Raw genomic sequence first — 25796 nt, forward strand, 5'->3', positions numbered from 1 at the left:
TACATTTTACTGAAATGCCTCTAGCGCATCACATGATGACCTTGGTCAGGGTCGGTGCAGGACCTGTACTGGGGGCTAGCCAGTTGCTCATAAATCAAAATAAACCAGTTGACTATTCTACAACCCAGGTGTTATTCTTACGTCAACTGGTAAAGTATGATTTGGTGCTGAAACCCAGCGGTTCTTCTCTGTACTACTTTAGTTCAGTTGAACAAAGAGCTAGAAAGAGAAACCACAATATGAATTCCAAGTTAATTAAAGTATCTTATTGAAAAGAAATGTGTTTTATAATGAAATTGAAAAGAAGTTATTGTTTCCGCCAATACTGTAGAACACATGCCTGGTTTTATAGCATCTCTCCCAGCAAGATGCAAAGTGTTATGCCGGTCTAGAAAGAGATTCTTTTTCTGCCATCATACAAGTCTTCAGAGTTGTTGCTTATATTTATTTTTAACTTCTGTATGGCTTCTAAATTAGATTTCTCTTTCACAGGCCTGTTTCCTCCTGTTTAATGGTCTTTGCTGAGATCCTTGTCTTGAATTTTTTAAATAATTTTTATACTTACAAACAATGTTGTTAATAATACCTGATTAGGATGTCCCTGCCAGCCATCATCAAAGAGCAAAGCTACATGAAGAGCAAAAATCTTTTTCAATTAGATTTACCCACAGTGAAGTCAAAGTTAGCGTGAGTAATTACTGACAAAACCCACAAATCAATGTCATAGCCTCTTTCCTCTTCATGAGTATTCCTCCATAGTTTTCTTCTCAATGTGGTTTGTTTATAGACAGTATTATTAGTGCAGTAGCCCCCAGTGTAACAACCCTATTCATTATAGAATAGAATTTAGGATGAGGTATATGTACCTTATAGCCCACCGAAAAGGTTGAATTACTTAGATGCCAGGAAGCTCTTACTAAAAGTGATCTTATATCCACCCCACAAATGGCATGAATCAGATAGAGAGCGTTATACAGAAAGCCATAGTATATAGTGAAATTTGGGTGCTAATTTTTTTTTGCAGAAAATTAATGAGTTAGTTATCATAGTAGAATATATTTTATGGCTATAGTTAAACTCCCCATAAATCTTTTTAATCATCTTACATAACCTTTTTGCCAGCTCTAATTTATAAAAATAACCATATCCAAAGATAGTATTTGTGGTTGCTGTTTGTTTTCTGTTGGTATTCTCCAGAGTTGGCTAAAATTCAGGTAACCAACAGCTTAGCTATTTCCAGCTTGCTGTGGTCAATGCTATGGAAATTATTGCTGAGATAAATATACTTCTGCAGAGAACATGATGGGCACTGGCTGGATTGCCCTGAGCTTTCATCAAACACTAGCCAGAAAGAAATATGAATGTGGGAATGTCCATAACTCAGACCGTTCTCCAGTCTTAGCGATATGGGCTAAAGATGCAATTATGAAGCGTGACTTACGAGTTGAATTCAGGTCAGCAAAAGCTGGCGAATTCTTTTTCATCTTAACCACAGCTTGTATCCTTTACTTCTGTGAAACACTATCGCAGCTCTCTGGGAGGAATTCAATAGCAGATAACAGTAATAAGACATCTAGTAAGACTAAAGTAATTTTACACGTTTGCTAGCAAGCTCTGAATAATAATACGATAGCCCAACGAAAGGAATGTTAGTCACCCCTTTGAGCACAGCACAGCTCTGTCATGATTTTTACTGTTTTTTTTTTTTAATTACTGGGTCAATCTTTCAAATCTGGGAATTTGTAATAGGTAGTCCCATCTCTCCTGCAAATTAACAAGCAAAAATGCACAAATCTCAAAGACAAAGTTGAAAATGCTGGCAGAGATTTTTCAATATAATTTGTCCTGTGTTTTCAAAATGAGTCAAGTAAATAAACATTTCCTCTACACATCCCAAAACTTCACTACTCCCAGGCAGCTCTTACTGAAGCTGTTGCTCATCTTTGAGGCGAAAGAATCTAAGGACAGAGTCGCTTACTGTAAGCACTTTAAGAAGGAAAACATCTTTGAGAGCTGATGGAACATCTGAGTTACAGGAAGAACCCCAGAAAATGACACAAGAGCTGTGGTGGAAAGGATTCAATTGATGAATGAATTTGATTTTTAAAATCCATTAATGTAGAGAAAAATCTGAGGATAAAGAGGAACTAATTGTAATGAAATCCATTCTTAAATTCTCTTTTTTATGTTAAATTTAACATTTCGGGGATGCTGCGTGAGCCCATGGCACTCAAGGAGTCAGGGAGGAAAACATGTAGAGAGGGGAGATTCACACTCTGATTGGACATTTCTCGTTTGTGAATGAGGCAAAGGATTTAAAAGGTAAACATTAAGTGCCAGGTAACCCATTTACTGAGAGAAGTGGACGAGGTAGATTTAACTTTATTGTTTCTTCTACCCCTGTAACTCCGTGCTCTGGACTTCTGGCCCTGGGTAAGTTCGTGGGTAGGTCCTGTAGCTTTTATTGCTACTTTTAGGAACAAGAACAATCTTGTCAGTCATTTGAAAGTTCTGTCTATTTGAATCTAAAATCAAAATTTGTGTCCAGTTTACAGCTTGAGCCCTCCCCCAGCTTGGGCCTGCAGTATGAGGCAGCTACTTCTCCACATTGGTCTGCCCCTCCCTGGTTGGCCAGCTCTTATTGCAGACCCCCTAGAGTTGAGCCGCAGGGAGAGAAGACTGGAGAAGAAGTGTGTCTGATGGAGTCAGTGCTGTTGTCAGGTAGCATTGAGTCTTTGCATAGCAGTTGTACAGTTGCTGCCTCTTTCTTTTCTGGGACCTGTTTGTAGTTTTCTTAGCCTCAGGCTGGGAACTTCTGACCACGGTTCTTTTGACACAAGCCTTACTGCTTCTGTCGGCTGCTCCCTCTGGCTAACCCTAAACCTCCCTCCAGATCCCCTTTCCCACGTCCCCCAGCCCCTGGGTTTCTGACCTCTACTCAGACGTTTGCCTTTCTGGGAAGTCCCTTTTTAAGATGGCGGACAGTAGGCTCATTCATGGAGTCCTTAAACAGCCTTCTAGGGAGCACAGTCCTTGGCATCACCCTGAACAGAAGGGCAACTCTTTTCCATGCAGCCCTTTCTCACGCTGTTGGCTCTGTCACCAGGAAAATGTGTCCCTCAGTAAACTCCAGAGGACACTTGTCAAGCTTCCACATGGGTTCTTGAAGCCCTAATCATTTGGCTTCCAAAAAGGGAGAACACTTCTCCCTTTCTCCCTAAAGGTTCTCTCCAAAAGAATTCTTTCCTTTATCCGTCTAGAGGTGTGTGATAGGCTGTGGCTGTTAGAATTGGTTTCACAGGTTTGTTTTCTGTTTTTTGTTTTTTTTTGTATATCCTACATAGTTGACTCAGCACTTCACTTTAGAATGTGAAAATACTTAGCATCCTATGAATTATGGATTCATACATCTAACTTTGGGACCCGAACCAAAACTCTGAGACAGAGGGGAGCCCACTTTCATATACTCAGATAATTGAAGCGAGTTTCAGATACTTTGTTTCCTTCTTTGGTTGTTCCCTTCAAACCTAAATTTTATCTCCCTAGTTATTACCTTTGATCTCATCAATCTGGATCTAGTAGGGCAAGTTATGAGGGGGACCTTCAATATTGGTGGCGGTTTGTTGGATCCCTTCTCACAGACTCTGGGCAGTTTGTTCACAGGCAGTGAGGGGAGGAGCCACAGGTGGTGGGTGTGCCTGGAACCATAGTCTGTTCAGTCTGCCTGCTGAGGGCACAGGGATTCTCATCTGCAGGACTTCTGAAGCAATCCAGGACCTTTTCTTCTACCCACTGAAGCACAGCACGATGATGTTTGAAGACCAAAGCTTCAGTATGCAGTAAACACTGATTCCTGCCTGTGTTAATTTATTTTACAGTTTATGTGGCCATTAGAGGACGTAAGATTCAGATTTATAACCAAATGATCAGTCTTCTTTTTAATAACTGAATATAAAAACTAAGCATTGTTCTCATTAAATACTACCTGAAACTCTACCTTTCTTGATTTGTTATCTTATCCAGCAGATTTTAAAACCTAAGATAAATTTTGAAACTCAACAATTAGCAAGAGAGCTCATGAATAATTAAATTCCTCTAGAAATCCTCATAAGAGACGATTTACTTGTTCTTGGAATCCATATGCTAGTGAGTAATGGAATACGCTTACTTGCTGTACAAGCTACTAGGCATTCAGCTCCTCGCAGGAAAGATGCTCAATGAGAAGAGAGAGGCAGAAAATTTCCCACACCAATTCTTTGCCCAGAAAGATCCAATTTTATCCCATGGTTTCCATACGTCAGTAACACAATCTGTTATGTTGCAATTGAATTGGGAAGTTCTCAACAAATAATGTTAAGATTTAGTCATTATTTCCTGAGGTTCACTAAATTAGTAATACTGCAGGCTAATGACTCAATTTTGTTTTAATTTCATTGTTCACATTGTTAATACACATAGATCGTGCCCTATTATATAACACTTAATGTAGGAACATTCACAAGGGACAGTTGTGATTCTAACTCTATATCATTATTATTGAGTACCTTAAAATAGGAAACTGGGAGGTTTTGTATGATTTCTATAATTAATTTTAAAACAGCATTTTATAAAATGCTTTTCAGATAAAGTGTTCTTATTGGGAAGGAAGAAAACCTTAGCATCTCTTTACTTAAAAGAAGCTTTATTTTCCAGTTTCACAATTAGGTTTCCACCATCACAATTAGGCAGCCAACACTGAGAATATCTTGCAAGGCTGACCTACCAAAACGTTCCAGTGAAAGGAAGTGAGGCCCATTGGAAAGTATCCTGTTGTGAAAGTTTTGCCAAATCATAACTTTTCTTTATATACCTCATCCCCCTCCACTCATACACTCAGTCCATGAGCAATTCCGAACAAGCCTAATTCCAAAACAAAACTGGGTATGGCTGCTTGGATCACCTCGGTCCAACCCACCATTATCTCCCTGTGACTATTCCACTGGTCCCCAGATCTATCTGCATAGGGCAACTAGGAGAATCTTATATTTCCTTACATTAAAACCCATCAGCAGCTTTCCACTTGAAATAAAATCCTACCTCCTTGCCAGGGCTCACAGACCCTGCCTGATACAGCCCTACCACTCAGGCTCATGGTGTTCTCACCCACGCCACCCTCCTTCCTGTTATCTGATCCACCCAAGGTCTTCTCCACCTCAGAGCCTTTGCACTTGTTCCTCTGCCTGAAATGCTCCTCCTCCAGATCTTGAGCTCACTGGTTTTTCCTTACCCTTCAGAGTTAGCTCACATGTCAGAGAGGCCTTCCTTGATGCCAACAGCCAACCCCTTACCTGAGTGAATTCACAGCTCCCTTTTTAAAACCCCATCAGATGTCTCCCAATCAGTAATTATGCCTATTGGTCTGCTAGAATACCTGCTTTGTGACACCAGGGATGCCGTATACCTTGTTCATTGCTGAATCCCAGTACAAAAGCAAGTGCTAATTGTATGGGCTCAGTAAAGATTTGTTAAATGGAGAAGGGGAGGGGAATGAATGTTGAACGTAAACACTGCATATATATTGACTTTTTTCCAGTGTTCAATTACTGTTGAACCTCCAGAGTGCCATATCTTGCCATGTTTTAATTATGGAAAACTGGTTGTATTTCCTCATCAATTTAATGTGGTTGCAGTTGACTTGTGAAAGCTCTATTTCTGATTATAAACCTGGGATCATATGAAGTAATATTTTGAAATCGCTTACTTTCACCTTTTTCTTTTTGCATGGGGAACTTTAGGGTCCAATCTAACCCTAACCTAACCCATGTATATGAGGCTGACTTTCAGCCAGAATGCTGAATTACGATATTGAAAGACTTCTGCGCGATGGTAATCAGAGCCTGCCTGCTGTTACTGTCAGACCTTTAGTGTCCTTCCCCACTTTGTTGGGAAGTGCCAGTGAGCACTGCAGGAGGTGGGCCAGGGTGTCAGGGTTGGGTACTATCAGGGGGATGATACTAAGAAAGACACTGGCATCCCAGTGAGCAAATGCTTGATGCCCATCTGTCCCCACGTGGCCATGGCTGCCTCCTCACAGCCACCCTGATGCGGCTGCTTCAGGGAAATGTGGCCTCCACAGTGTAACATTTTTAAGTAACCTTGCCAGCCATGAACCATTTGTGATTAATACTCTGATGTTACTTAGTCTTTCCCTTGAATATTAAAATAAGATTTTACTACTTTCTCCATATAGTTACATCATGCTTTCTTTAACCAATGTGTGGATAATTTCCCTCAAGAAGAGTTGAAGTTATCATACTGTAATTTCGATACGATCTTTACAGAGAATAATCTCATCATTATCACTGTTATGCTTTTCAATACTGCAGTAATATCTATAGTAACTATTTACCTATTAGAGTACAGATAAACTTGGTTCTAAAAACCTAGTGGTTTATGTATATAAAGGTTTAGAGACTTAGCCGTGATAGGTCGGCTGAGGATCACGCCTTGATGCTCACTTACCCCTCTGCTGTTTTGGTACCTACTGGAGGATGTTTGCCGTGGTTAATCTGAAGTCATTCACTTCTCAACAAAATTATGTTGAGGGTGGGAGGCAGGGATTGATCTTTAATTTTCACTTATTTGGGCTGCATTTTTTTTTAACCTCTGTATTTCTGCTGTCTTCAAATGACAGAGTACGTTTCCTGATGGGTGGACGTCATGGAGAGTTTAAGTTCCTGCCTCCCTCTGGCTATGCCCCTTGCTATGAAGCCTTACTTCCAAAAGAGAAGATGAGATTGGAACCTGTCAAAGAATATAAACGTGATGCTGATGGTGTTAGAGATCTCTTGGGTACCACCCAGTTCCTCTCCCAAGCCTCTTTCATCCCATGCCCCATAGACACCAGTCAGGTAGGTTCAAATTGCCAGCAAAAGATAGCGGATACAGATGAAGCCATAGAGTTAAATACTTCTTTCTTTCTTGTCTTTGAACCTTACTTAATATACATGTTCCATAATTATTGTGTAATGTGAACAACTATTACTCTCCACATTTTCACCATGTGCGTCGATTGGGTCTTTAAGGATTTCTCAGTCAGTGAACATGTTGAACACCTGCTATGTGTGTTATATTCTGTGAAGGATAGACAGAAATATTGATGTATTCTCTGGGAATTCTCAACCAAGTTAAAGATGTAAGAAGCAAATGTATGATTTTTTTTAAAGGCCAAATGTAATAAATGCAAAATGAACAGTATGCACCAGTAAATGCTAGAGAAATCCTTTAGGCTAGAATGTTTCTAGAAGTCTGTGTGGTAAGGGTGGAATTCAGTTAGAGCCTTTAATAATCTTAAATGGGGGAGGGTCTCCAGGGGTGGTATAAAAGAAATGGGATAAATAAGGGCATAGAAGTAAAAACACAAAGTAGAAGTATAGACAGGTGGCAATGCATGTTCTCATATGGCTGAGCTCTTGGAAGAGGGAGGAGCATGTAGGAGAAGAGTTGGAAAATAAAAGGGAGAGAAACAGGGAATGGCATGGAGGGCTTTGAAAGTGCTGATAAATGGATATTTTCTTTCCCTTCCAGGGTCTGTATTTTGAGAGAGACACATCATGTGGTGTTACAAGGGGCATGCAAGAGCTTTTAGCATTTTATATACAGCAGGGCTATTTGAATCACTATTCTAGATGTTATAGAAAATAAATGAAAAGAGACCATGCCTCTAAGGCACTTGGGGTTAATAATTTGCACAATATAGCTATTTTAGCCTACAGGCTTTCTCTAGCATGCGTTTTCCCCGTAATATTCATATGACCCTATTGTATTCATGTGTGTATGACCTTATGTGTATGTGTTCATGAGTTTGCTTCTTACCTCCTGTGGCTAATGACTATGTATTATTCTCTTTTCATACTGCTATAAAGAACTACCTGAGACTGGGTAATTTATAAAGAAAAGAGGTTTAGTTGACTCACAGTTCTGCATGGCTGAGGAGGCCTCAGGAAACTTACGGTCATGGCAGAAGGTGAAGGAGAAGCAAGCACCTCTTCACAAGGCAGCAGGAGAGAGAGAGCGAAGGGGCAAGTGCCACACTTTTAGGCCATCAGATCTTATGAGAACTCTATTACGAGGACAGCAAGGGGGAAGGCTGCCCCTATGATCAGATCACTTCCCACCAGGCCCTTTCCCCGACGTGGGAATTACAATTCGAGATGAGATTTGGATGGGGTCACAGAGCCAAGCTATATCACTTTCTATAGCATTTCAGTATTTCTCTGCCTGCTTCACAGAGTACCTTGATGGGGAATAAGAATGTTGATAGGAAATTGAGAGGGGATTGTGAGCTAGAGGTGATTCTAAGAATTAGATCATCTGGGTCCTGTGTATTCTAGATGTCAGGGAGGAAAAATTTTTCTTCTACCCTCCTAGGTTCTGTTTTTGGGGTCCCATGAATTAAACTCATATGGACAGATTAGAGAGAAAAAAACATTTTAATTACCTGGTATGGAGTTCACAAAGAAATGTGGCTCAGGGAGGAAGTCAGAATTTGGAGCTTATATGCCATCTTAATAGGGAAAGGAGATGGGGAGAAGGGCACTTCTGGGAACATAAATGTCTTTGGGGAAAGATAAATGATTCCTAAGGAGAACAGATAGGAGATACGATAGTTCTGTGACAGAGTCTGTTTAGGTGTGATGCTGACCTTTCTCTGGTAGTAGGTGGCAATTTCCCCTGGGAAAAAAATTGTTGAATTCTTTTGGGGGGGTTCTTTTTTTAGGCAGATAAGAGGAGTCCAGAAAAAGCCCCATCCTGTGTCATTTGTTTTTCAAAGTCTTCAGCTCAAAATAATCCTTATACCACTGTGGCATTTTCTGGACTCCTTCATAGACAAGAAGCTTGAAGGCCAAGGCCTGAAGGAGCTTCTCCATGGATACAGGGCTGCTGTTGCCTAAGCAGACAGAGAGTAGAAGCATGAGTGTGACTGCTGTCTGGGCTGCCTCTCCTGACTTAAGTAATCAGAAGCATGTGTGTTACTCAGACAGGGCTTTCTAGAAGATGCTGGTCTCAACAAGAGTTCAAAAGAATGAGGTAAAGTTTTGATCAGGGAGACTTGTTGAATGACTTTGACCAAAATGCTGATAGTGATATAGACAATAAGGTCCAGTCTAAGGGGGCCTCAGATGAAGATAGAGGAACTTGTTGGGAACTGTAGTAAAGGTTGCTCCTGCTATGCAAAGAGACTGGCGACATTTTGCCCCAGCCCTAGAGGTCTGTGGAACTTTGAATTTGAGAGAGATGATTTAGGGTATCTGGGGGAAGAAATTTCTAAGCAGTGAAGCATTCAAGAAGCAGCAGAGCATAAAAGTTTGAAATATTTGTAGGCTGATGATGCAATAGAAAAGAAAAACCCATTTTCTGGGGGAGAAATTCAAGCCCACTGCAGAAATTTGCATATATAACAAGGAGCTGAATGTTAATCACCAAGACAATAGAGAAAATGTCTCCAGGGCATGTCATTGACCTTTGCAGTAGCCCCTCCCACAGGCCTGGAAGAAAAAAATAATTTTCTGGGCCAGGCCTAGGGCCCCCTTGCTTTGTGCAGCCCAGGAATTTGGTTCCCTGTGACCCAGCCACTTCACTCCAGCTATGGCTAAAAGGGGCCAAGGTACAGCTCAGGCCATGGCTTCAGATGGTGCAAACCCCAGGCCTTGGTAGCTTCCACATGGTGTTGAGCCTGTGAGTGCACAGAAGTCAAGAACTGAGGTTTGGGAACCTCTGCCTAGATTTCAGAGGATGTATGGAAACACCTGGATGTCCAAGCAGAAGTTTGTTGCAGGGGTGGGGTCCTCATGGAGAACTTCTACTAGGGTGGTATGGAAGGGAAATGTGGGGTTGGAGCCCCCACACAGAGTCCCCACTAGGACACTGCTTAGTGGAGCTGCGAGAAGAGGGCCACTATCCTTCAGATTCTAGAATAATAGATCCATCAACAGCTTGCACCATTCACCTGGAAAAGCCACAGACACTCAAGCATGCAGGTCCTCCTGAAATGTCAGCTCCAGCTGACAGATGCCAGGCAAAAGTATGGGTCCACTGCTAGTCATCTTCTAAGTTGTCAAAAGAAACTAGAAATCTGGAATTTTATATGAAATCTCCCATTTCCTAGGGATTATCAACCAATAAACATGAAAATAATAAAAATAATCTGAGAGGAAAAAAAAACTTAGGCTCCCAGTTTGTGACCTCTGTGGAGAGATAGAGAGATGAGAGCAAAACATCAGGAAAATACAGAGGAACTCTCCCTTTAGGTAATCAGGGGAAACTTCTCAAAGGTGGCAACATTTGAACAAAATGCGGGAGGATAAATGTTGAAGGTATTTGCCAGGTGCCAAGGAAGGCTGTGTGGGGGTTGTGTGTGTGTGACGTGTACAGTGGGGAGTATTAATAAAGGTTAAGGTTGCATATGCAAGGACACAGAACTGTGAAACAATGTGGTCTTTTAGGAGAATTTCAAGGAGTTTGAAAAGGATGTGTTTGTAGAGACTGTGATGAGAACTGAAGAACAGCACTGTGTATGTGGTTAATACATCTAGTCCTAGTGTCAAGGAACACTTGAGTGACACTAGAGAGTGTTTTGACATGATTTTTTGTTGTAGACTTTTCCCACTGGCTGCAGTGTAGAGGATAGATCAGTGGGGAGCTGGGGAGGCCAATTATAAGGCTCTTGGAATGGTCTACAGAGAAAATAATGAGGTTGAGTAATGGAGAGAAGGGGATTCCTCAGAAGGACACTTAGGAAATGAACATGGTAGGTTTCATGACTGATTAGATGGGGGGAGTAGTGCCAAGGGAAAGATAATGGGATCACTTCCAGGCTTAAAGAGGTAGTGGGGCCATGCAACAAAAAGAGAAAATAAAAACAGGAGGAGAAAAAAGATTTGGAAGGAAAAATATCAAATTCAGCTTTGAGTAATATATTGAGCTCACTTTAATAGAAGAATCCTGTAGGCAGCTGGAACCATGAGTCTAAACTTGAGACCATGGTTAGAAATGGCCTGACTTGGGAGTGATCATCTACTGGGCGAGAGAGCATGGAGAGAGGAAATAAGGTGAGGCAAGCATTCACATGTGAAGAACATACAACATATATACCCACAGAAAAGACAATGGTCAGAGAGGCAGCAAGGAGCAGAGAGGAAGCCAAGAAAGGAAGAGGGAGGAGGGCTGGGAGCATGTGGGTCAAGCAGAGTGAGGTCAGATACTGCAGCTCCTCCTGGGTGATATGCCATTCAAGTGGGGTGCCTGACTCCTATAGATTGTGTGATGGGTTTCAATACAATTGATTCTTATAGTTCTGGCTTTTCACTTGCTCCTTTTCCTTTAGGTTGTTTTGCCACCTCACCTCGAAAAGATCCGAGACAGACTAGCTGAAAACATCCACGAGCTTTGGGGAATGAATAAAATAGAGCTTGGCTGGACTTTCGGCAAGGTATGTGTCTCAGTGGCCAGGCTGGGGTGGAGGATGGGATTGCCTTGTTATCTGGAACCATTCCTCCTGCTGCATGCCTAGTTTTCATTGCATTCACTAGTCAGGAACACTGAGGAGACCAGATCTTCACAGACAGAACCAGAAGTCTGTCCCCTTTCTTACTCCCAAATACTGGTTTATTTTATTTGGGATATATCGTTGTTTCTCAGCACCTGCTTCAGAATACTTACATCTCTCCTTCAGAAAAAAAATTGTCATCTCTGTGTGGGTAGTGAAAAGTGGCTGATTCATTGTTTTGAATCAGAACTTGTTTAATATGGTTTTCAGATGTATCACTAAGATTAATGGACACTCAGAGGAGGATAGGGAATCTTTCACTAGAAATCATTTTTCAGAGAGAATGTAAATTGACTATGTTTCATGATTTGTGTAAGGTCATGTCTGAAGGCAGAAGGACAGGTGAGTTCTGAAGCTTCCTATTACCCCGACACTCTCAGATGACACACATTCTAACTTAGTTACTGACAAAGTCTCTGTACTCCCACACTTATGTATTTATATAGCTACCATAAAATATTCTCACCACATGAGGATGGCTTCACGATTAAACTCCTAATATCTAGCTCAGGGTCTGTCATGTAGTACAGGCATTCAACAAATGTTTGTTAAATGAATGAATTACTTAATGGCTGGAAATGTACTGTGTAATACAAAGCCGTGAGTCACATGTGGCTACCGAGTATTTGGAAGCGTGACTAGTTTGGATCAATATGTACTAAAAGTGTAAAATAGTCACCAGATTTTGAAGATTAGTGTGGGGGAAAAAGTAAAATATCTCGTAAACAATTTCTTCTGTTGATTACTTGTTAAAGTGATTATTTTGTATTTGTTAGGTTAAATAAAACACCTGATTAATTTCAACTTTTCTTTTTGATTTTCTAATGTGGCTACTAGAAAATTCGAAATTACAAATATGCTTCACTTTTGTGGCTGACTTTTGGTTCTACTGCACAACACTGGTCCAGATTCTGTAGCCTGTCCTATACTGAAGAATGTTCCTCTTCAGTAACATTATATTTACATGAATTTTGGAGGAGCAAGAGCATGGCTGCCACATGTAACACTGCTTCTCTGGGAAAGTATGTTTGAAATGCAGATGCTTGTCTAGAAACAAATCCACAGAGCACAAACCACTGGCAACTTGGAGACTGTGTGTCTCGTTTACTGGAGAGATCATCCGTTTGCCTATCAGCAAGTTGCTGTCTTTGTCTTGCCTGATACGAATTGCCTGGGCCATGTTTCAAAGTAATTTCTGTTCTGTTTTCCCATGCAGTGCCAGCTGTCAAAACTTAAATCACATTCTTTCTTATGTCACCACCTAGATACGAGATGACAATAAAAGACAACACCCTTGCCTTGTGGAGTTTTCAAAGCTCCCCGAAACTGAGAAGAATTATAACCTGCAAATGTCGACTGAAACCTTGAAGTGAGTGTTTAATTGAGCTGAAGTTGTACAAACAATGAGTAGATGATTTAATACATTATAACTAAACTGCAAAGATACGTCTCTTGCCTGAAAACATGGCACATTCTAATAAATTAGAGGAGATGATGATGAATCCTGTCACAAGAGGATTTAGCATAACCATCCACCATTATTATTGACTATATTTCTTAAACCATTTGCTATTTGCTAGGGACAGGGAAAAGGTAAGAGGCAGAAGAGAAACGTAGAATCAAAAGACCAAGTACCTCCTGCAGTTCACATTAAATAAAGGAAAAAAGATAAAGCATTTCTAAAACCCATTGGGAAACCTGATTTGATTCACTAAAATTCAATTTTAAAATAACTTTTGCTTCTGTGTTGCTACCCATGGGCCTAATTTAGACCTTAACTTTTCTAGCCCAAATTGGTATCTCCCATTTTGAATTCTTTGGGAACTTGCTACCTGTTCTCTTGTCTTTGCATTTCCCTGTTCTCTAGTTGTCACTGCAGAACATTTTAACTTTGTGGTTTTGCTGGCATAATGATGCTTGGTAAGGTCCCTTGTCCCACAGGCTCACATGGGATACCTTCAATTACACTGGCGCTTCTTGAAGGTACAGCTTCGTACTTCATGGTGTTAAGCACAGTTTATGCACTTACAGGCATCATGCAGTAAATATTTGCTACCTGGGGCTGGGTATTAGAATTCTATCTGTTCCATGGAATTAGAAGCAGCATATATTTCTCATGCAAATTTATAAAATAGAAAAATGTCTCCAAGAGACGCAATTAACAAATTTCTCTTTTGTAATCTTATGCTTGCTATCATCTAAATTGGGAGTTGGCAAATATGGCACATAGGACAATCAGACCAGCTACCTATGTTTGTAAATAGATTGTTTTTGTAACAGAGTCAGACTCATTGGTTTGCATATTGCCTATGGCTGGCTTTGCTCTGTAATCACAGAGTTGTAGCTGTGACAGAGACGTATGGCTCACAAAGCCTAAGGCATTTACTCTCTGGCTCCTTACAGAAAAAGTCTACTGACCCCTGGTCTAAATGAATAGCTCTTGTCTGTTTTCAACTCAGATGTGAATTAGGGTTCCTTCTGTTCCTAACACTGCAGTTGACCTTGGTCTTCTGTTGTGTCACAGAACCCTCCTGGCCCTGGGGTGCCACATTGCTCATGTTAACCCAGCTGCTGAGGAGGATCTCAAGAAGGTCAAACTGCCCAAAAAGTAAGTGATTTTTTTAATGGTTCAAGATTTTAATGCTTTAACCTGGATTTTTAATCCAGGAGGGTGGTACCAAGACAGCAGCCCACATACTTGCTAGCACCAGCTCAGAAGGGCTCCCCTGTTTCCTAGATGGCACTGAAGCCCTCAGATAGAAGCCTGGTGAAGAAGTATTTCAGGGTTTTCCCTCTTTTTGCCCCTCTACCTGGACCTCACACTAATATTGTTAGTTTTGAGCCAGGAGGTGTGGAGACGTCAGATGGATGCTAGTCTTTGGTCTATAAGAATAGCATTCAGCACAAAAGCTTAAAAATGGTTCACAGTCATGACAGAGAGTCACTCCTCTGGCACTAGACCAGCCTTATAAGTCCTTTGTGGAAGGGGTATCTCTGCCACCATTCATTTGACCCCCTAGATCTGCCTGTGTCCTACTCTCCCTCTCCCGCTACTTTCAGACAGAGGTGCACATTTCTTTTCTTTGCACATTCAAATGCTTGCTCGGTGGCACATCCACTGGCTCCCTTGTTTGCTTGCTCTCATGCATGCCAGCAGATGTGCAGATGGAGTCACACACAGGTGTCATCATCACTTAGGAGCCAAGCAGTGCCCGCTTTAATCAAACATTTATCTTCCCCCTTCTTTCCTCTTAACCTTCCAAGATCCACTCTCACACACGCAACTCCTAGCACCAAGAAAAGCACATCTGACAGGCTGCAGTGGGGGGACAGGCTGCTGGCCAAAGCTGCTGAGGTCAGGATGCAACACTTGGTGCATCCTGCCTCTGCCCAAGAGCAGCGTCCTGAAAACGTGGATGCAGAACATTATCTTCTACCTACCTACCTACCTACCTACAATAGAGCCTGCATCTCATGCCGCTCAGAGGTCCTGGATGGATTCAGCCCTGGTCTATGGTTCATCACTGTTGGAGTCTGGCTTTGGCCTAGGCAGTCAGTGGCCCTAGGACCACAGATACCTTTTTCTTTTTTTTTTCTTTTTTGAGACAGAGTCTTGCTCTGTCGCCCAGGCTGGAGTGCAGTGGCGCGATCTTGACTCACTGCAACCTCTGCCTCCCAGGTTCACAACATTCTGCCTCAGCCTCCTGAGTAGCTGGGACTACAGACACCCACCACCACGCCCGGCTAATTTTTTGTATTTTTAGTAGAGATGGGATTTCACCGTGTTAACCAGGATGGTCTCAATCTCCTGACCTCATGATCCGCCTGCCTCAGCCTCCCAAAGTGCTGGGATTACAGTGTGAGCCACCACGCCTGGGTGCCATAGATACGTTTAAACTCATATTCCCCCATGGCTCTGACAATCTGCTTTCCTGAGTTTCCCTCCACAGTGTACCCCAGTCTTCTCCATTTACACAATGTGTCTACCTAGAGCTCTTCCACTTCTTCCCGTTATCAGTCAATTTACAGACATTTGAGGCTGTGACTCTTGGACTGGGCAGCTAACTGCTAAGATCACTTTAAGTTCAAAAATTCTCTGACATCTTTTTTTTTTTTTTTTTTTTTTTTGAGACAGAGTCTCGCTCTGTCACCCAGGCTGGAGTGCAGTGGTGCGATCTTGGCTCACTGTAAGCTCCACCGCCTCCCGGGTTCACGCCATTGTCCTGCCTCAGTCTCCTGAGTAGCTGGGACTACAGGCGCCTGGCTAATTTTTTGTATTTTTAATAGAGATGGGGTTTCACCGTATTAGCCAGGATGGTCTTGATCTCCTGACCTCATGATCCGCCCACCTTGGCCTCCCAAAGTGCTGGGATTACAGGCATGAGCCACCGCACCGGGCCCTTTTTTTAATTCCAAAAGTAAAAGTTTAGCCTTTACATTTCGACTGAGTGATTATTCTGTGCTGCTTTATAAGAAGACATTTGCTAACAAGACCTTGGTTTTGACTTCTTGTGTTTTTGTAGTGGGATGATGGGCTTCTGGTAATGTTGCAGCATATTGAATGTGCCCATTATTTGTAGAGAACAGAGGTAGTTTTCTTAGAAATAAAGATGGTTTGTACTGACCATCTGCTTTTTTCAAGTCTTCTTTGAAATATGTTATGTGTGTTGGGAAGGAGGGTGGTAGATTGGGGGCTTCATCTATAGACTTGAAACAGAGCTGAGCTATTCGTTCAGCCAAAGAGTGGGACCTGTGACTGTAGCCTTATTTGCATAGCATTCTTACCATGTGCTCTTGGTCTAAAATCTGGAATGAGAAACTCATGGAGATCTGTTAAAACTGTGTACTTTTACATTTACTTGTAGCTATATGATGTCCAATGGCTATAAGCCAGCCCCTTTGGATTTGTCTGATGTGAAGCTGTTACCTCCTCAAGAAATTTTAGTGGATAAGCTTGCAGAAAATGCGCACAATGTTTGGGCAAAAGACAGAATAAAACAAGGATGGACCTATGGCATCCAACAGGTAAGAAATGCTGGGTCAGGCATGCTGGCAAAGTTAGAAGATAGGACCATCCATCCACATTTTGCTTTGGTGTGTGTTAGATCAGAAGGAAGAGGTTGCCTTTGCACTGTGTCCCTCACACGTCAGTGTGTTCATTATTTATGGAATCATGGGGCCGGACAGAATTTGTGATGGTCACATCATAGCTCAGCAGTATTTCTGGGATGGTCCCACGTATCTGCTGGTGAGGATGAAATGGAGGGGAAGCTAGCCCAGCAGAGCAGCAAACCAGCTGCCCAAAAGCTTTTACCTCCTTACTTCAGTCCACTGGGCCAACGATTTCTGGACAGAAGTCTTGGCCTGAGCAGGAGGCAGCTTGAAAGCCAGAGCACAGCAAGAAATTAGATAGAGTTCAGTCCCAAACCACCTGGCACACCTCTTTCCTTGAGATGGTTTCTCCCATCTTAGTAATCACTAGTGGTAGCGTTAGTATCAGGGAAGTTCAGGTGCGGCTATGTGCACATTAGTGAATTCATACTGGAGCCTCCAAACCTGCACACATCTGGAAGCCAGGAAGGATACAACTGTGGAAACTATGCGGGGAGGAGGAGCAGCAGAGTGAAGAGGTTCAAAACAGCATGTTATACTTAAGAGTTTGGATGACTTATCTGTGCAATTGTCCCTATTGTCTTCTTAGTCCCTCCTAAGGAACTGAGAGGGACATTACTACAAATGTGTGTCCTCTGCCATGAAATGAACACACTGTGGCTCTGCCACCATTTCCGACGTTTCTCCATGAAGGCTTGTTAAGCTGTCATGAGGAGGCTATAGCAACCTAAATCATGACATGATCTTTCACAGGGAAATCATTATACAAATCTCCATCTGCTTTGCCTTGGGAATGGAGGTTTCTAACCAATTCTGTGTCGCTTCATTTTATTCACAGGCTAGTATTATTAAAAGCGTTTTTGTTTTGTTTTGTTTTGTTTAATGAGACTCTCACTCTGTCACCCAGGCTGGAGTGCATGACCTCAACTCACTGCAACCTTCATCTCCTGGGTTCGAGTGATTCTCCTGCCTCAGCCTCCCGGGTAGCTGGGATTACAGGCACTCACCACCACACCCAGCTAATTTTTGTATTGTTCGTAGAGATGGGGTTTTACCGTGTTGGCCAGGCTGGTCTCGAACTCCTGACCTCAAGTGATCTGCCCACCTCTGCCTCCCAAAGTGCTGGGATTACAGGCATGCGTCACCACGCCTGGCCAAAAGTGTTTTTTGATGCTAGCTTTGAGCATTAGTAAAATGTTTCCATTTATAGTCATTTAATCTGGAGAAGAAGTGGCAAGTATGTACATTGGTAAATGTGAAGGCACTGAGGGAAGTGCTCATAGACCTAGAGCCACCAGAAAGCCAGGACTGTTGCTGGGAATATGTGAACAGGGCGAGCTGTGGTGAAAGTGAAATGTTTTCTTGGTACTTTTTTTCTCTGGCTTCACATAGGATTTGAAGAACAAAAGAAATCCCCGTCTGGTGCCATATGCATTACTGGACGAGCGTACCAAGAAGTCAAACAGGGACAGCCTGCGGGAAGCTGTGCGCACTTTTGTTGGTTACGGATATAACATTGAGCCATCAGACCAAGAACTAGGTAATGAGTTGAGAGTGTTTATTCTGGCCCCAGTTTACTAAACAGGTCCTCCTCTTGGGGTGTCCTAACTTCAAATAGGTCTAACTTGTACTATTGGAAATAGTCTTGGGGCTGAAGAGCACTAGACTAAATGGTGTGATTTTTTTATTATTATTATTTGGGAGACCATGTTTGATGTAAACCATCATCCCATTGACAGATTTTCTGCGATGAGGACTTCTGTGAATCATTCCTACAAGGAATAGGTGATCTTCTCGGGTAGCTGAGCTTTTCAGAATACCTGATCAAAAACCAAGTCACTGATTTTTGCTCTTATTTTCCAAATGTGTGAATATCAGCTTACTTTTAGATCAGGTAATCACATCTCCAGATTAAAAGCTTGTTCAGATTAAAATCTGAACAACAGCTTAAAATTGATGAGCATGTTATCGTCATCCCGCGCCCCAGGAGGTATCGTAGGCCACATGGGCAGAATTGTAAATCATTAAGGGGATGGTTTTGAAGTCCAATCTGGGTTTATACCTTTGCTCCTCTGTTCATTGGCTCTGTGACACTGAATAAATGATTTTACCTCTTTGACCCTGAATTTCTTCATCAGTAAAATGAAGACAGTATTAGCTACCTCATAGGTTTATTGTGAGGGAAAACTGAGAAATGGTCTCTAAAAGACCTACTATGAAGCAATCCCTCAGTCAATGGTAGCTCGTATGGTGATGATAATGATGACCTATTATGAACAGAATGCCATATTGGATAGTAGTTGACCTATGGTCAGTCTCAGATGTTCTCATCAAATTCTTTTGAGTAGTGCTACTGAATTATTAAAGGCCTATGTTTTCTCTTTCCCTTCCACACCCTCTGTTCGCCTTCCTTCTCACAATAGCTGACTCGGCTGTGGAGAAAGTCAGCATAGACAAGATCCGATTTTTCCGGGTAGAGCGATCTTATGCAGTGAGATCTGGAAAGTGGTATTTTGAGTTTGAGGTGGTGACTGGAGGAGACATGCGAGTTGGCTGGGCCAGGCCAGGCTGTCGGCCTGATGTCGAGCTGGGGGCCGATGACCAAGCCTTTGTGTTTGAAGGCAGCAGGGTGAGTCCATATATCTAGCAAACACACATCCTCAGACCAAGTTTCCCTTCTCCAAACATTTTTCTGGAAGCTCAAATTACTGGATCTCTGACTTCAAAGTGAGTGGCCACCACCACTGGCTAATGTAAACATAGAATGAGCATCGCCTGGTGACTGTTTCTTTGCTCTTCACTCTGTTGAAGGGGAGCACTGTACCCCAGATCCTTTCTACAATCACCTTCATATCTGGTTTTGCACCCAAGCCCATTGACTCCACTCCGGAGGTGACACAGAGATCACTATGCAGCCAGTATGTCAGGAAATCTTACCAGTTTTCCCTAGAGAGAATCCTGATTATTGCCATGGCTGTGACTAGAACCAGAGACTTGGGCTACCTTGTGTGTCTTGGTTTCATTTATAACATAGACCACTCCTCCTTGTTGGTTATCCTTGAGTGCCCCCTGGAAGTCATGTACCACTACTAGTTAGGAGATAATGCAGATACGGTCATTTATCCAGCTGCAGGGGCCTCTAGAAACTCCATTTCTCTAAGCCCTAGAGTCTTGTTTTCTAGGGCCAGCGTTGGCATCAAGGAAGTGGGTATTTTGGGCGTACGTGGCAGCCAGGAGATGTGGTCGGATGTATGATTAACCTGGATGATGCTTCAATGATCTTCACACTGAATGGGGAGCTGCTGATCACCAACAAAGGCTCTGAACTTGCCTTCGCTGACTACGAGATTGAGAATGGTAAATCTAACACCCTCTGCCAACCCCAGCTCCATGAGGCTGGAGGAAAATACAGGGAGAGCTGAGCGAACTCCTCTACTTCCTTATTTGGCCTACGCTATCCTTTGCCCATTTGAAAATCCTAATGTTGAAGACGATCCCTTAGACTAGCAATTTCAAAGATTTGGGGAGATAATAGTGATAGTTGGTGTGTGCAGCGTACATATAAATTCCGAACTCTCAGATGCGTTAACCAGGAAGCTAATTCCTTGCCCTATGTCTTGGCATTTTAAGATTCTCCAGGTTTCCCAGTATTACAAAGAAAATGCTTATTGTATATGACTGATGTCCTTGACAGGAGAGAAAAATCAGTGAATTAAAGAATTATCCTTTTATTCTGATTTGAATTGTCAGTCTGCATGTTTGTTTAATTGAACTTGATGCTTTGAAGAGAACCATTGAAACACGAAAGTTAGACTTAGCTATTTCCTTGAATGAAATAGAATTTATTTTGAAATTCAGACACACTGTGAAACCCAACCAGAGTTGCATTTTTTAATGTCCATGAATAGACCACAGTCAGGGGCATGCTTCCAGCTACACAAAGGAGGAATTGGAGCTTATTATTTCTTGTCTATGTAACTACATTACGTACACAGGACTCTTAGTATATAGGGGAAACAGTGTAATGCAAGTCAGTAGACTTGCTCCTAACAAGCTCATTGGCTCCCAAAGCGTATTTGTTTGACCTCTCTTGGCTTTACTCTCTTCATCTATATCGGAGAATATAAGGATTGATGAAATAAAATCTAATGTTCTTCACAGATACAAAATTCAACGGCAATGACTTAACACCTGCTGTGTGAATGCCCTTATGCCTAGTGCTTTGCCAAGCTGTTTCCTCCTCACGGACGAGAAGGGGGCTGTTCTGGGTCAGGAGACCTGGACTCTCACCCTGCCTCTGCTCCTGCCTACCCAGGACATCTTAGTTGACTTTATTTATCCATTTGGGAACTCGTTTTCCTCTCTGTAAATGTTGAAGGCTCCTTGCAGCCCTAAATTTCTGAGACTTTACAGAAAGAAACATTTCCTACCTAGAGAGCTAAAACGATACAACTGCATAGGAAGAGAGCACAAATACATGAAAGTGTGTGTATGTAATGTACATGCTCTTTCTAGAGCGTTTTTAGCTTTATAAATGACTTTCGCACTTTTTCTCAGACACTTGTTGTCTAAAACATGCATATTGAACTGTACCTTTCAAGGTTTTTCTAAGAGACAAATATTTGGAGAAATAAAAAGCTTACAAGTCATATTTTCCTAAAAAGATAAATGATGAAAGTCAAATGGGGTCATATTTTAATGCCTTCCGAAGAGGTTTAAAATCAAAGTTTTAAAGAAATAACTCTGTTTTTGAAGACAGGTGAGAATGATGTTGCCAGAGGAAGGAATGGCCTGTGTGCTGGTTCAGAGGCAAAGGAGAGGATTTCTGTGGGTGGACATCAGGACAGTGTACAAGGACCACCAGGTGCTTCCCAAGCACCCCCGTCACGCAGTGCCCTCCTTCTGAGGCCAGGAGGAAAACAGCCTCGGAGATTCAGGCACATCTCCAAGGAAAGTCTTTCTCTGGGATAGAAAGAGTCCAAAAATCAGGGCCTTTTCCAGGCTCTACTATTGTGTGAACTGGAAGAGGGTACTTGTCTGTTGAAATCTGAGGAGGAGATAAGAATCTCGTATGTTGTGCAGAGTTACAAGAACTTTGTAAATTCCAAAGCCTTGATAGTCAAGGTATGGTCTGCTTGTTAGCAATGAGGAATCTCAGCCCGACCCCAGACCAGAATCAGAATCTGCATTCTGACGTGACACTCTGGTGATTTGCATGCACACTGAAGTGTGAGAGCAGAGTGGTCTAAAGCGTATGCAAATGTGGGTAGTAGCAGTATTCAAGTAGCAGTATTCAGGAGCTCATTTGTTAGTTGTAAAAAAGATGATAATGCAGAGCAGTAAGTTATCAATGGCGAGTGACTAATACAGAATGAAAAGTCTATATGAATGGGATTTGAATTGCACGTTAAATAAAGAATACGAGATGTCTGTGTAAGGAGAAGGCTAGTCCTGTCAGGGGATGTAACAAGAGTAGTTCTGTGGCTCCAGGAAGCTACAGGAAAGGGTAGAAGATTTGTGTTTGGAATGTATGGATGATGACGCTGGAAAGGTAGATAAGGTGCAGATTATAGGCTCAAATACTGAGACTCAGCCTTTTCGTTCAAGAAACTATTGTGTTCTCTGAGCCAAGCACCCTTGGACTTCACCCTCTAGGAAATGAGGGGCCGTTACGGGGTTTGAGCAGAGGAATACTCAAGGGGAGGGATATTTGAGCATATCCCTGCTTTTAGAGAGCGTCTGTATTGTAATGGAAGTAATGTCCCATAGGCCTCTTGTGTACAGGGATGTGATTTGACCTTCAGAATAACAAAGTCTTATTAGGATGCTGTTTAATAATAGAATTGTACGGTAATGTGTTAGCACATTATACTGTCGCATTACAATGCACTTTAATAACAGAGACAAGATGATTGGAAAGCTCTTTCAGTTCTGCAGTGGCTTGTGAGTTGGTGGAAGGGTAGTTATAAGGAAGTGGACGTGCCATTCTTTGATAACAGTAGCCCAAAGGCCTGGAATAACCGCATAGCATCTCTCTTCTCTCTGTGTCAAGTGGAAAGAGGTAGCAATTCTTGCCTTGAGTTGTTAGGAAAAGCATCTGTTGAAAATAAAACATGTTATGCATTGTAGCGCCTACCACCCCGCACCCCATAAAGCAAAATGCCCTGCTTGCTTGTGTTGTTCTGGTCGCCAGCATGTCAGCTTTGATTTCAGCCATTACCCCAGTGGGAGCTGGGCCATGGGAAGCCTGTTGCCCTTCTGGGGAAGCAGTGCGGGCAGATATTTTAGTTCATGGCTGTTTTTACCTCTGGCTTACTTATAAGTTGTCATTTCCATCCTCTTATGCATCATAGATTATATGCCTTTATCTGCTTCATTAGAATTTTCTAATTAATGTTCCCTCCCCTGGTCCCTGGACTGGACCATCACAGCTCTCAGTGTTGTCACCTAGAAGTATCTGAGAGCCCAGAAGCCTCCAAGGCAAACCCTTTGCTATTAGCCTTCTCTTTTCCTCTGTTTAAAGGAAAGGCAGATAAAATCCGGAACATCCTGCTAGACCTCAGAATGTGACATCGGGAAGAGGCTTTGGTGTGGTCTCCTGCGCTGCCTCTCTGCCAGGCACTCCCCCAAGGGCCATCCTGCCTCCTGTTACAGCTTTGGTGTCTGCAGGGGCAGCCTCCCAGGCCGTTCCTGCCCACTGACCTGTCGGGTTTAACAGATGCCTCGTTTCTGTTGGCAGCTTTTCAATAGGCAGAAAATGAAACTTATCTGCAGGAAGTGTCACTGCCACCTGCAGGCACACACGCTGGTACCCAGGGTCCCCTGTCATTCTCTCTCCAGATGGGTCTTGTGTTTCAGAAAGTGGCTGTGGCAGGGGAGCATGGCCTATTGTTTCCTTTGTTTTCTGCAAGGCTTGTGACCATCTCCGTGTTGTCCTGTAACTCTTTCTTTGCAAAGCTTAGCAGGAAATGGGAAGGAAGGGGTACAACATGTGCTGCTGGACTGAGACTCCCAGAAACACCCCAGGAACGGTCTGAGCGGTCATCTACCTCCCTGTCTCTAAGATGTCAGCTTTTCCCTTGCTGGTAGCTCTTCTCTTTTTTGTGTTCCTTTAGTTTACAATGGTTTGAAAATGGATCTCTCCTTTGGATTTTTGAGAGCGCTGGTTTCTTTGCAATCTCCTGGAATTATAAGATTACCCTCCTGCTCTCCCTCTTCCTAATCAGAAAACCAGTATGAGGCCTTATAACACCGAGTGTATCAGAACTGGGGGTCCTCTACAAAATATAAATGCATATATTCTTGCCATTGCTTTCCTGGGACGAGAACTTCTGTATAGAACTTGGCTGAAGACTGTGCCGTCGGCAGATTTTCTTCTCAAACCTCTGCGGAGTTGTCAGCATGATTGTATCTATTAGGCTGCATGTAGGGAGGTGGCATTCTTTTCCCTCTTATTTTTTGTCTTCTCCAGTCTCATTTGAGGCTATGGGTTAATGAAGCTGTGTGCAACATGGAAATCCTTCTTTATGACAGTCAGATAGTAATGCCACATGACCTTGCCCAGGGGGTCCTTTTAACCAGGTGAATTCTGGAGTGCCATGTGGTGGGCTGTGTACAGGTAGCCCTTTAAGGACCCTGGAGCGTGTTGCGGTCATGGGTCTCCATCTGTCTAATCTAGAGACAAACAGGTGAACTACCTGACACGTTGGAAAATCATTTGAAAAGCAATGTAACTGATACAAAGCAAGTTAGCTTACATGACAATTAGGAAGCAGGCATCCTGGCCTCAGTCCGCATTGTTTGCTGTGGACTCCTGCTCAGGCAGCTTCATTCACATGCTGACTCTGCAGTTTACCAGGTAGCAGATGTTGAGCAAGTCCACTTTCTAGGTCTCAGTTTCCTCATCTGTAAAATTGGCATAATAATGAGATATATCTGCAGAGCACGAAGCCTGACATTTACAAGGTATTTGGTAAATATTTGCTATTGTGGTTTATCATGCCATGGTTGTTCCCCCTTATCTATCTTTCCTGAAGAGTTATAAAGTTACAAGATTTTTAAATGCCTCAAATAAAGAAGTTTTAGAAATGCAGATATTAGCTAGATCCTCCTTAGCCAAGTGGAGGGAGCTGATTAAATGTATCTAGTTATCGAATCATTTTCTCCAGGAGAAAGCGCTGGTGCTTTATGAGAATTAATCTTTCCTCTCTGTCCTTTAGGATGTTCTCTTTTCGGACTCAAGCCTTAGATTTAGCTTTTCTGGTGCTGTTTTACAGACCTGTCCCAGCCGCGTCCACTTAGCCTCCTGGAGGTCCCCAATACTCTGTGCCTCCCATTGCTCTTGCATCCATGACTTTTGTTACACCCTGTCTTTTCCCATGGAGTGTGCAACTCTCCCTGTAGAGAAGGCTTCTGCCCCACAGGGGCAACACTTTACTCCCTAGTGAATGCAGTCCTCTGGCCCTGGTCATAACTACCGTTTAAATCTGGGGCATTCATCCCCTGAACGCTCACTCCCTCTCACACACTGACTGGCAGCTGGCCTATGACTCGAGGATAAAGGATGTCATCCCATTTTGTCACTTGCCCTTCCTGTGATCTTGGTCAAGTCCATTAACTCCTCATGTCCTTAGTTTTAGCCTTATTAAAGTGCTGTCCTCTCTACTGATGCTTAGGAATGAGGAGGAGCTCAACATCCTTAGGAAAAAAAAGAAGTCTTATGCATTTATTACCTTTTCCCCCTTACATTGTCAATGGGTCTGTGACTAGGACATTATTTTTATGTCCTGAGGTCAAATCCTCATTGTTGCTGCTTCGCACTGAGGCTTTCACCCCTGCTGCTCACTTATTGCACCACCCAGGTTCATGGAGAAGAATGGAATAGGGAGGTTTTCTTAAGCTGTCCTATTCTGTGCTCACATCAAGGCTGGACTGTTTCATGATCTTCATGTTCACGGCTCCAAAATAAACCTATACTGGTGGCTTTCTTGGTTTAGTTACCTCCCTTAGTAGAATAACCAAAATACTGTCTTGAGATTAGGGATGGTTTACGGCAAACACATTCACTGGTTTATACTCCGTACCTTGTCCCCACTTC

General features: G+C 42.6%; 1 protein-coding gene across 1 annotated transcript in view; it reads left to right on the forward strand.

Moving 5' to 3' along the window:
• RYR3 (ryanodine receptor 3) overlaps window positions 1–25796 on the forward strand; it is a 566953-nt gene that overhangs the window by 318592 nt on the left and 222565 nt on the right. Inside the window, exons 20-27 of the mRNA XM_028850703.2 lie at window positions 6674–6890; window positions 11366–11470; window positions 12853–12956; window positions 14112–14195; window positions 16453–16612; window positions 18092–18239; window positions 19123–19328; window positions 19882–20056. Coding sequence (XP_028706536.2) covers window positions 6674–6890; window positions 11366–11470; window positions 12853–12956; window positions 14112–14195; window positions 16453–16612; window positions 18092–18239; window positions 19123–19328; window positions 19882–20056 — 1199 coding nt within the window. The remainder of the gene's footprint in view (window positions 1–6673; window positions 6891–11365; window positions 11471–12852; window positions 12957–14111; window positions 14196–16452; window positions 16613–18091; window positions 18240–19122; window positions 19329–19881; window positions 20057–25796) is intronic.

Source organism: Macaca mulatta, chromosome 7, assembly GCF_049350105.2.
Source record: "Macaca mulatta isolate MMU2019108-1 chromosome 7, T2T-MMU8v2.0, whole genome shotgun sequence".
Taxonomy (NCBI): Eukaryota; Metazoa; Chordata; class Mammalia; order Primates; family Cercopithecidae; genus Macaca; species Macaca mulatta.